This window comes from Camellia sinensis, chromosome 9 (assembly GCF_055761805.1).
Source record: "Camellia sinensis isolate YWXY chromosome 9, ASM5576180v1, whole genome shotgun sequence".
NCBI lineage: Eukaryota > Viridiplantae > Streptophyta > Magnoliopsida > Ericales > Theaceae > Camellia > Camellia sinensis.
Window position 1 is genome coordinate 124,292,355 of NC_138969.1, and position 13,326 is coordinate 124,305,680.

The window sequence follows — 13,326 nt, forward strand, 5'->3', positions numbered from 1 at the left end:
AGGTCTAATCATAGCATGGTTTACAACATAGCATGCAATGTTAACAGCTTTCGCCCAAAAATATTTAGGTAAATTATTTTCACAAAGCATAGTACGGGCCATTTCTTTAAGAGTTCTATTTTTTCTTTCAACTACTTCATTTTATTGAGGAGTTCTAAGGGCAGAAAAATTATGATCAATTCTAAACTCATTACAAAACATAATAAAATCCTTATTTTTAAATTCTCTACCATGATCACTTCTAATACTACAAATATTAAGATTTTTTTCATTTTGAATTCTTTTACAAAGTCTTGAGAAATTATAAAAAAAACTTTATTTTTATGTGCTAAAATTAATACCCGTGTATATCTAGTATAATCATCAACACAAACAAGAGCATACGATTTTCTTCCTAAACTTAATGTTCTAAATGGTCCGAATAAATCAATATGCAACAGTTGAAGCGATTTAGTAGTTGAAACGATATTTTTGGATTTAAAAGAAATTCTAGTTTGTTTTCCAAATTGACATGCATCACAAAGTTTGTCTTTTTCAAAAACAATTTTTAGTAAACCAATGACTAACTCATTTTTTGAAAGCTTGAAAATTAAATCAAAATAAGCATGTCCCAATATTTTATGCCAAAGCCAACCATTATCATTTATAGCAGATAAACATTTAATATTAAAATGAGAAGACAAATAATGCAAATCAAACACATATACATTCTCATGTCTATAACCTACAAATAAAATTTTATTTTCTAGGGTGTTTTCAATAGTGCAATGAGTTTTCTCAAAAATAACTCTATAACCTTTATCACATAATTGACTAATACTAAGCAAGTTATGTTTTAAACCTTCAACAAATAAAATATTTTCAATAATAGGAGGGGGATTTTTACCAATACTTCATACACCAATGATTTTATCCTTGCTATTGTCGCCAAAAGTCACATATCCGCCATCCTTTGGTTGGAGTGTGGCGAACATAGCTTTATTTCCAGTCATGTGCCTCGAACGTGCACTGTCGAGATACCATCTATCGTTACTGGATTTTATCTTGAAACATACCTACAACATTTGATTTCTCTATTCGTACCCATTTTTTTTTTGGTCCATAAAAGGTAGAATTTGACACTCTTGAAATGTCTTTAGGGACCCACATCTTTTTTATTTTAGCAAAAAGATTTCTTTTAACAGGACATGAAGGTAAAATATGACCTTTTATACCACAAAAATGACATGTGAGATGGGAGTGATTAGAAGATGCATACACAAAGCTATTTTTGACAGTTTTTACTTCTGAAAAAAGGTTTATATCCAATTCCAGCTCTACCAAAAGTACAATTTTGATTTTTAAGAATTTTATCTAAAGTCTCTCTACCTTGAGTGAATTTTGCAAGAGTATTTTTCAAGTCTTCAATATTTTCTTTCAAAATAATTTGCTCATTTTTTAAAGACTCATTTTCTTTTTGCAATACAACTAAATGTTTTTCAGAAATTGAAGACTCTTTTTGAGTTAAAATCTCATTTTCCTTTTTCAGTTTCATGGCTTCATTTTCTAAAACATTTATCTTGGAAGTTAATGATTCATTTTCTAAAACATTTATCTTGGAAGTTAATGATTCATTTTCTTTTGATAAACTTGAAATCATTTTCTTTTGACAATTAATTTTCAAACTAAGTTTCTTAAATTCAACATGTAATTCATCAAAAGCTAATTGTAATTCATCAAATGTAAAGGATTTGTCATTTACCTCATTTTCGTTTCCAAGTGCCATCAACCTCATTTTTGCAAACTTCGATTTTTGTGTCGCTTTCATCGCTATCTTCTCCCCATACTGCAATCATAACTTTCTTCTTGTCCTTCTTGAATTTTTTCTTAAGTTCCGGTCATTTTGATTTGTAGTGTCCAGGTTTGTTGTATTCATAGCAGGTAACTTCAGATTTTTTGTGATTTTCTCCTTTTTGAAAATCCCTGTTGTTGAAGTCTGTTTTGAAAAAATTTCGTACGCCTTGTTTCTTTCTCACAAACCTTTGGAACTTTCTAGTAATGAATGTCATTTCTTCATCCTCATCTGAATCATCTTCCTCATCCTCTTGATATTTCGAGGTGGATTTAAAGGCTATTCCTTTCTTCTTTTTGTCCCTTTCCTCTTCCTTTCCTTCTTGCATTATGAGCTCTTGAGTTAAGAGAGATCCCATTAACTCATCTAGACTTAGCTTTGATAAATCTTTGGCTTCGGTAATGGCAATGACTTTTGTCTCCCAACTTTTTGGCAATGACCTAAGCACTTTTCTTACAATTTCAGCATTAGTATATATTTTTTCAAGAGAAGTTAAGCCATTAATAATATCAGTAAAGCAAGTAAACATTTGAGGAATAGTTTCATTAGGCTTCATTTTAAAAAGTTAATAATTATGGACTAACAAACTGACTCTAGATTCTTTAACTTATTCGGTTCCCTCATGAGTCACTATAAGCTTGTTGCAAATTTCTTTTGCGGTTTTACATGTGGAAATTCTATTGAACTCGTTGGCATCTAAGGCGTAGTACAACATGTTTGTGGCTTTGACATTAATTTGGGCCATTTTAGTATCTGATTCATTCCACTCATCTTCAGGTTTTGGTACTCTAAGTCCATTTACGGTTTTGGTAGGAATTTTTGGACCATTGCAAATAATTTTCCAGCATTCATAATTATAAGATTGAACATGTATGGTTATCCTAGTTTTCCAATAGCTAAAATTTGTGCCGCTAAATAGTAGTGGCCTATTGGATACTTATCACTTAGGTAAGGAATAGCTAGAGGTTGCCATAATCTACTCTAAGATGGTTAAGTCACACAAACTAAAGTCTAGGCTCTGATACCAATTGTTATCCCAGGTAGGCAACCCAAGAGGGGGTGAATTGGGTTATTAAAAATTTTACAATATTAAAATTAACACAATATTCATAATTTTAACAAATAAAAAAAACAGAATAATAATTATCAATATAAAAGTAAGAGAGATAGGGAGAGAAAATCAAATACTGAGATTTATAGTAGTTCGGCACGCCAGGCCTACGTCCACTCCCCAAGGAACCTCCTTGAAAATTTCTTTACTATCAATTGAATAAATACACCACCAAACTTGTAGATTTGGTATATGACTTACTCTTATTTATTGAGCCTCACTCAGCAATAAATGTCTTACCCTTACAAAATCTCTCACAAAAATAATGAATAAAAATAAGTGGTAATTAAACCCTCTTTACAATAATTCTCTCACAAAGAGTAGATATGAAAGTGTAAGAACAAAGGCTACACTTAGATCTGAAAGTGAAAGAGCAGAAACAATATACTCAGAATTTTGAAGCACACATAAATTTTTCTCTTCAAGTTCTTGATTTTTCTCCACATATAACACTTCTATTTATATACAAAAATATACCCGTTGGAGGTAAGACGCTCCTTGCTGACGTAATGGATGACATGGGCACCTTTTCTTTTGTCAAACTATAAATTTTCTTTGTTCACTTTTTCTTTTTCTTTTTGTAAGAAAATTCAAAGCATTTTGCAAATTTTTTCCTTTTTCATTCTGTAGGCAAAACATGTTCAAAGATTTACAATGAAAAATTACATAAGTCTTCTCCTGTAATCATTACATTATATTAGACATGGGCACCTTTTCTTTTATCAAACTATAAATTTTCTTTGTTCACTTTTTCTTTTTCTTTTTGCAAGCAAATTCAAAGCATTTTGCAACTTTTTTTCCTTTTTCATTCTGCAGACAAAACATGTTCAAAGATTTACAATGAAAAATTACATAAGTCTTCTCCTGTAATCATTATATTATATTATATTACTTTCAAGACTTTGACTGTATATATATATATAATATTTAAAACTTTGAATTTAAACAAGCAAGATATGAAATTATTTGCTCCATCTTTTTCTTCTTTTTTATTATAATAATTTATATATATATATATGACATGATATAATCAATTGTGTAAAAAATCTAATTGGTCACGTGATGTATTTTATTTATATTATATGCATTATATATAATATGCTAAACAAATATTTGCATACATAGTAAAAAATCTCTTTAAGTAATATTTATGATAGATCTGAACATGTATACCCTTTTTAAATTTCTGTATATGTTGTAGAGATTTTAAATTAAATATAACCTATCAGTCTATGTGGATATATCACTTTTGTCAAAAGAAGGCAACTTATCAATATCAAATTTATCAAAATAATACAACCAATCAATATCAAATTTGTCAAAAGATGAATAGTGATCAGCCTAATTTTTCAAAAAGTGAACAGTAAAGTTTTCAAAAATATTTTTTATTTAAATAATATTTAACAAATGTATCATACAATATATATTTTAAATAGATAATATTTTGTGTCAAATAAAATAAAATATGTATATTATTTACAAATTTTCAATTAATATTTTAGACATCATCAACATTAAACAACATGACTAACACTGTCTTTTTCTAGTCTTGCCACACATCCACTTTAACATCATCATCTCAACAACATTCATCTTATATACATGTTGTTTCTTTGTTGCCCAACATTTCGTCCCATACAATATCACTGGTCTAATAGTTGTTCTATAGAACTTTCCTTTTAGTTTAGTGGATACACGGTTATCGCACAGTACCCCAGATGTACTCCTGTACTTAAGCCACCGCACTTTAATTCTATGGACCACATCTGCTCCAATTTCCCCAGCTATTGTGATAATCGATTCTAGATAACGAAAATGTTCACTCTTAGGTAATTCTTGGTTTTCAATCTTCACTTGTCCTCTGTTTCCGTTGTTATTGTTACTAAAATTATACTTCATGTACTCTGTCTTAATTCTACTTATCCTAAATCCTTTAGATTCAAGTGCTTCTCTCCAAGTTTCTAACTTAATGTTAACTCCTTCTCTAGTCTTATCCATTAACACGGTATCATCTGCAAAAAGCATACACCATGGCACATCAGTCTAAATATTTCTCATCAACTTATCCATAACTAAAGTAAAAAAATAAGAACTTAAGGTTGATCCTTGGTGTAACCCCATAGTAATTGGAAATTCACTTATATCTCTAACCTGCAATCTAATAGTGGTCACCACAATATACATGTCCTTAATCATATCAATGTAGCCTTTTTCTATTACTTTTCTCAAAAGATAGATCGCTTCCATTGTTAACATACTAGGCATAAATTCAAATTGATTATTTGACACCTTTGTTATATCTTACAATCGACGTTCCATCACTTTTTCCAATACTTTTATTATATGGCTCATCAGCTTGATTCCTCTATAGTTGTTGCAATTCTGAACATCTCATTTATTCTTATAGATTGACATTAAAATACTCTTCCACCGCTCCTCTAGCATTTTCCTAGTCAAAAAATCTTACTAAATAACCTAGTCAACCAAGCAACCCCCTTCTTATCCAAATAGTTCCAAACTTTAATAGGAATATCATCAGGGTCCTAAATCCTTATTCGATTTCATCTTCGTAAGTGCAATCTCCACTTTAAAGTTTCTAATCTTACGATAAAACCTGTAGTCTTGATTTTGCTTATTACTAGGTATTTTCTCTCCTTTTGACTTTCCTCCATATCCCTCATTCAACAACTTCTCAAAATCGTTCTCCCACCTCTCCTTAATCTCTTCATTTTTCACCAACACCTTAGAGTCCTCATTTTTAATGCACTTAACCTAATTAAAATATCTCATTTTTCTCTCTCTTATTTTAGCAATTTTGTATATATTCTTCTCTCCCTCCTTACTATCTAGTCTATATAGGTCATCACAAGCTTTCAACTTGGCCTTTTTCACTACTTTTTTGACCTCCTTATTAGCAAATCTGTACCTCTTAAGGTTTTCCTCAATTCTATCATTCTGTTACTTTTTAAAGCACTATTTTTTTGTCTTTACTACCACTTGAACCTCCTTTCTCTACCATCAAGTTTCCTTAGAGTTGGGTCATGTTCTTTTCGACTCTCCAAGGACTTCTTTTGAAATTCTTCTCATACAATTGGCCATCAAGTTCCACATAGTGTTAGCATCATCTTCCAAGTCTCAAATACCTTCTTCAACCATTCTATTGTTAAATAATTCTAGTTTATTCCCTTTTAGGTCTCACCATCTTGTTCTAAGACGCCCACTATCCTTCCTAACTTGGTATTTTCCTTTGAAGTATAAATCTAGTACCAAAATCCTATATTGAGACGCTAGGTTCTCTCTAAGAATCACCTTACAATCGCTGCATTTTGGACGGTCTACTTTTCTCACTAGAAAATAATCTATTTGGCTCATAATTGACCCACTCTTAAAGGTTATCAAATACTCCTCTCTCTTCTTATATATAGTATTGGCTACCACCGGGTCAAAAGGCAGCACAAATTTTAAAATACTCTCTTTAGCTTCATTTCTATCATGCAAACCATACCCACAATGCATACTCTCATGACCTAGTTTATCTATTCCTACGTAGTCGTTGAAATCTTCACCTATAACAAGGTTCTATATATTTTCTCCAATAACTATTTTAACTAATATAATCCTATCACTTTTCCTACTAACTGCAACTACATTTTCTACAAGACCCTTGACAACTATTATTCTTACCTCCATTCCTGTCTATCCTTGCCACTATAATATAGTTTAAACTCGGTCTCCTCTATTTCTCCAACTTTCTTACTCGTTCACTTAGTTTCTTGTATGAAAATTATACTAATTTTCCTCTTAATCATGACATCTATCAATTCTATAATCTTATCAGTTAAAGTTCCTACATTCTATGTGGCATATTCAACCTATAGTCTTGGACTAGCTTCTTTATCCGCACTTGTTCAGAAAAAATGTGGAAAGCTTTGCAAGCGTCGATGTAATGCCCCTTACTCACCTTTCGAAACACCTAGAGGTAGGCGCAACACATCACTTAAGGGGAGCAACCTAATATTTAATCGATTCAAAATAAGATGGGTAAATTACGCTGACACCCTTGAGGTTTCTATTTAATATAGATTCTCTCCCACATTTAAAAAATTACATTTCCCTCCCCGAGATTTGTAATCTCATTACAAATTGGCCCCTGAATTACTGATGTTATGCCCTACAATTTTCTAAATGGCCATCTTGTTATGATATTTTTTATATAAATTTTTATATATGAATATAATTTTTCATTTTTATTTCCACTATTATATTTAGATTAGATCAATTTAATCTAGATGTATTTAAAAAGTATAAATGTCACGACCCCATTCCGCCCCTAGTAGAATGGTGCCCAGTAATCCGAGATTACCAAAGGCCAACTTACAAGGATTCATACAATCCGAGTATACATATGGGGCTTACATGTGCGGAAGCATTAAATTTAAATCTAATTAGTCCATAAGAGCAGTGCATAGATCAAATGAAATGACATACATTTTAACATGGTTTATAACTTGGATACATCTCGATCAAAAGGCTTCTCAAGCCGAAATATACAAAAGACATGAATTACAAACTAAGAAGCATAATCTTCAAGATGGTACAAAACATGAATCAAAACATCTTGCAAATAACATCTTAGGCATCACCACCTTCTTGCTCGCCACCTACATATATATAAGGAGAGGGTGAGCTTGGATACTCAGTGAATGATATAATTAATAAATGTTTGAATGAATGATATCCGAGATCTTTATCAAAACAATACATATAATAACTTGTACAAAACATGAGATGAATCAAGTTCATCAATCAAAATCTTTCAAAGCTTCTTGGATGTTGATAACATCTACATAATACCAAAGGATGACATTCCGAACAAAACAAGGGAATAACCGTCTCGAAATCGAAGCACACCCGTTCATGACCATCGGTGGCCGACCCAGAATTGGTTAGACAACCCACCCGGAAAACCGTCGGTGGCAAAACAAGGGAATAATTGTCTCGGAATCAAAGCACACCCATTCACGACCGTCGGTGGCCGACCTGAGATCAATTAGACAAACCCATTCGTACAAGACTGTCGGTGGCAAAAGAGATATCTCAACAAAGGTGCTACATAGGCTTAGCGTCCCCTAGTACGAAAGGACGTTCCAAGAATGTCATCAAAACAAACATAATACTTGATACAAAACTGGGGATAATCATTCATACTTGATTAAATGCTTTTCCAAAACAAAACAAAGCAAAGCAAAGCTTTTATCAAAATATTATAACATAGCTTTATTAAAAATACCACTCACATAGCTCTTCGGGTGTAGGGATTAAGCAAGGATCCATGGCCTACAAGTACATAATAAATCCCATTGAATACACTTCAAGAAGACAAGAAGAGATGCTCAAAGGTGGATATGAAATGCATTCTCGAAATAAGCTTTACATGAGTGCGAATGATTCTGGCATTTCTTTCCAAAACCAAGTCAAGACAAATCAAAACATGTACTAGGAGTTAAAACACTATTTGTCATCTAGGGAAAACTGGCTGGGTACCAACCAAGTCTTAGAATGGATGCACAGAGATGGTCTAGGCTAAAATGGCCTAGCTGGGTGAACTCAGGAGGTCTTGGCAGAGGTCCCACACCTCTTGGCCGAGGTGTGGTTACCTAGGCTTCGGTGTGCAGCTGCCTGCCGAGGTGTTACAAGGTGCCGGCAAGGGTGTACCGTGGTCGGCCTAGGTGTGCAGTGGTTAGCTTAGGTGTGCATGCAAGATAGACTAATGGTGCAAGTGATCATGCAAGGTAGGCCAAGGTGAGATACGATACTTGGCCTAGGTGTGAGATCTAGGCAAGAGTGGTCTCGGTGACCACACCTAGGGAAAGATGAAGTCTGGAAATCTGGGTTTCCTCCCTTGAAGAACATGAACATGAAGAACATGAATGCTAGATTCATAACTTTTATTCCAAAATCTGATTTCATGATATGAGTTCAAAAACATGGACCTGGGTACCCATACTTGGAGATTTCATGAAAACAAATACAAAAATATGGAACTTGTTACAAACTTTTGGATCAAAACATGATTTTTCTTCAAGAACACAAGAACATCATTTTCTCTTTCTAAAACCAAACTTTAAATCAATGTATGGCTTATGAATCATGCTAGATCATGCAATGCAATTAAATCAACATAAAGAACGACAAGAGTAAATCAAGAATCTAACCTCAAAATGCAAATCCAACGGTTCAAACTCTAAGGATCAAGCTTGGAATCTAGCTCTCTCACTCTAAGAACTTCTCTTCCTCTTCCTATAACTTCCCTCTCTTCAAAGGCAAAGATATGACAAATGATATGTTTTCTCTACTGTCAGCAGACTTAACCCTCTGCTGGGACGCATGGCAACGTCTAGTTGGGTCTCCTCAAAAGGTGACTGAATGACAAGATAAGAGCATGACAAAGGGTGTACAACAAGTAAGGTGACAAGGGCACTCTGTCAAGGCAATGACCTCGGATCAAGACATAGGCTTCGGGCAATAAGGTTTCAATGATCTCGGCTAGGAAGGATAACACTCGGCCTAGTTGTGCCACACCTTGGACCAGATGTGCCACACCTCGATGTAGGTCATACCAGTCCAGGAACAAGATCACTAGGTGCAAGGATCAAAGATCTAAGACGCCTAGATGATAACATCTGGGCCTAGATGATACACATCTTGGCCTAGATGATGACATCTCGGCCAATGTAACGCCCTCAAAATAATAACAATAAACCCATCAGATAAGACATGCATTTACATATAAACTAACCACATTCTTTCATTCATTAGAATTCCAAGACATAAGTATTACATGTTAACCTCATAACAAAATGCCCTACGGGCTTACAGCTTTCCAAGTTAACACTTGGTTACAACAAAGAGTTCTAACTCGTTTACACATTAAGCCCTTGGCTTGAAATTACATGTAATACATCAAAAGTAAAACGACAAAACTATGCCCGCCACTAGCCTCCCAGCTATGTCCTTGGAGGTGGCATGCTTCCTGTACCTGAAAATGATATTCCCATATAGGGTGAGCCACAGCCCAGTAAAAATACACTAAACCAACCATGGACAATGACTAAAACATTAGCAATTGATAGTTGGTCAACACTGATACAATCACATAAATTACATATTTATGTCAATGACTTACAAGTCCCAATTACTTTTCTTTTTCCCTTTTTCAACAGATAAGCATGCTAGCTCTATCATCATTTCCACAGATATGTATAAAAACTATATCTCACATTCAGATAAGCATAAAAGCTATATCCACATTCTCAACAGATATGTATATCAACAATATCCACAGATAAGCATACAAGCCGTATCCACACTCTACAACAGATATGTATATCAACAATATCCACAGATAAGCATACAAGCTGTATCCACACTTCATTTCACAAAGATAAGCATATGAGCTCTATCTTCACTTCTCTAGACAAGCATATGAGCTCTGTCTACGGAGTTCATCCCCTATCTCCTCCCAATACCTATCCGGTTTAGAGGTACATCCCCTATCTTCCCCTAAACCGCGGAGTACATCCCCTATCTCCTCCTCTACACATAACGTATATAAACACATTGGTTCTATATACAATCACACAATACACACAATTAATGTATTCTATCAACCGTCAAGTTCCATGACACATTCCATTGATTAGTTTCCGTTTACCTAGTCATCATGCATTGTCTACAACAATCTCGACTATCCTCCACCGATAGCCCAAAGCAGTTATTTCTAAAACAGAAAATAAATGCACAAATGGATATTCAATCAACATTTCATTTCCTCATTTCTCACCAATTAATTATCCCAATTAATTAAGCAATGTAATTAGGCCATTTTCCATAATTACCATTTCAACCCTTAGGTCCCATTTTCATCAATGATTCAACAATCATTCCATTTTTTCATGCCTAACATGCATCTAGGTTTATTATGAATAAAACCCCAACTTTTGTATAATTGCACAAAAGCCCCAAACTTTCACAAAATTACCAAACCAAGCCCAACATCTCAAAATACCAAAATTTAAAGACAAAACCCATAGAGAGGAGTAGGATATCCCTACCTTGAAGTTTTAGCCCAAAAGGAGATGAAGACTCCAAGATCAACTTGCTCCAAATCCAAACTTTTTCAGATTAAATCGAAGCTCTCAACACCCTCTACCTTTTTAACAAAGGCCCTAGGCTAGATTCACACCCTAGGGAGATCAAACCTTAGAGAGAGTGCAAGTTTAGAGAGAGAGAGTGTCGGATTAAGGGTTTGCTCAAAGAAAAGAAGTGAAAAAGTGATGTTTTAGACGCTGCTGTCCGCTGATATAAAACACTCTCGCTCGAGCGAAGGATTGGTCGCTCGAGCGACCAGACACAGAAAACTCTCGCTCGAGCCAAGAAGTTCTCGATCGAGCGAAGAAAAACCCAGACCGCTCGAGCCACGAAACTCTCGCTCGAGCCAGAAACTACAACTCTCAGGTCCAGAACCGGGGCAACACTACTCTCGCTCGAGCGACAAACTCCTCGCTCGAGCGAAGGACCAAAAATCTGGGCAGCAACACTAGGCTCCCATACACAACCAACCTGTAACAAACCTGCCCAACACATCCCATAACTCACTATACAAGGTACAAAGGATGCAAACATGATAATAAACAACAACCAAGATCCACGGACACATGTCCGGATCACTGTACAACAAGGGTAAACCTGAGATCGCTATAACCTCCCCCCCTTAAAGAATTTCGCCCCCGAAATTAAGCATAAGTTTTCAAAAACAAGTTTTCTTTCATTTTAAACAACAATGTTACACCTGAACATTCAACAATTCGACCCATTACCGGTCATCCCATCCCTTTAACAAGAGACATATCACAAACATATGTATTATTAACATGCACTAACATTATGCACTAACTTTCCAATGTCAACAATATACTTAACACATATAATGTTACATTCAACTTCCATATGAGGCAAGTTCCAAAACATACTTCCAATAACCAAAACATTTTCAATGTTTTACAACTTAAGACATATATAAAAGCTCTTAAGTTCAACAAAATGTAAAATTTAAATACAAGATTACATATCAACAAACAAGTCCGGATATTTCTCTCGGACTTCCAACTCACGTTCCCAAGTGGCTTCTTCCACTCCGTGATGTTTCCACAAGACTTTCACCAAAGGAATGGTCTTGCCACGCAGGACCTGATCCCGCCTATCCAAGACCCGAACCGGTCTCTCCTCATACGAGGCATCCTCATCTACCTCTAAATCAGTCCAATCCAGCACATGTGATGGATCTGGCTCATACTTCCGAAGCATACTCACATGAAACACGTCATGTACTCCGGACAACTGCGGTGGTAAGGCTAATCGATAAGCAACCTCACCAATCCTCTCAAGGATCTCAAAAGGACCAATAAACCGAGGGGATAACTTCCCACTCTTCCCAAACCTCATCAGGCCTCGCCTAGGTGATAATTTCAGAAAGACATGATCACCTACCTCAAACGCCAAAGGCCTCCTCCTACGGTCGGCATAACTCTTTTGTCGACTCTGGGCTGTAACAAGCCTTCTACGGATAAGCTCAACTTTCTCCGTCGTCTCCCTAACCAACTCCGGACCCAACAAAGGTGCATCACCCACCTCGGCCCAACAAACTGGAGACCTACACGGTCGGCCATACAAGGCCTCAAACGGTGCCATACCGATGCTAGACTGAAAACTGTTGTTGTAGGCAAACTCTACCAATGGCAAGTGCCTCTCCCACGTCCCACTGAAGTCCAGGACACAACCCCGAAGCATATCCTCGAGGATCTGAATAGTACGCTCGGACTGCCCGTCAGTCTGAGGATGATAAGCCGTACTAAAGGTCAACTTAGTGCCCAAGGCACTTTGCAAACTCTGCCACAACCTAGCAGTAAAACGAGGATCTCTATCTGAGACGATCGTCACTGGGACCCCGTGCAATCTCACTACATCCCGAATATACAAATCGGCAAGATGATCTACCGAATCTCTCACGCGCATAGGAATAAAGTGCGCTGACTTAGTCAACCGGTCTACAACCACCCAAATAGCATCACTACCCCGCTGAGTCCTCGGAAGACCTACAACGAAGTCCATAGTGACATGCTCCCACTTCCACTCGGCAATAGGCAAGGGTTGCAACAAACCCGCTGGCCTCTGATGCTCGGCCTTCACTTGCTGGCAAGTAAGGCATTTCGATACGAAAACAGCCACATCTCTCTTCATACCCCGCCACCAAAACTGGCGACCCAAATCCTGATACATCTTAGTACCTCCCGGATGCACCGCAAGGCGCGAATGGTGAAACTCT

The 13,326-nt window shown here is 35.8% G+C and overlaps 1 protein-coding gene across 1 annotated transcript; it reads right to left on the bottom strand.

The window, feature by feature from the left end:
• Positions 1-4,469: 4,469 nt before the first annotated feature.
• Positions 4,470-5,189, bottom strand: LOC114315957 (uncharacterized). The gene is made up of 2 exons (XM_028262590.1): positions 5,094-5,189; positions 4,470-4,985 (listed from the first exon to the last, which is right to left on the bottom strand). The coding sequence occupies exons 1-2, from the start codon at positions 5,187-5,189 to the stop codon at positions 4,470-4,472; spliced, it is 612 nt and encodes a 203-aa protein (XP_028118391.1).
• Positions 5,190-13,326: the final 8,137 nt, after the last annotated feature.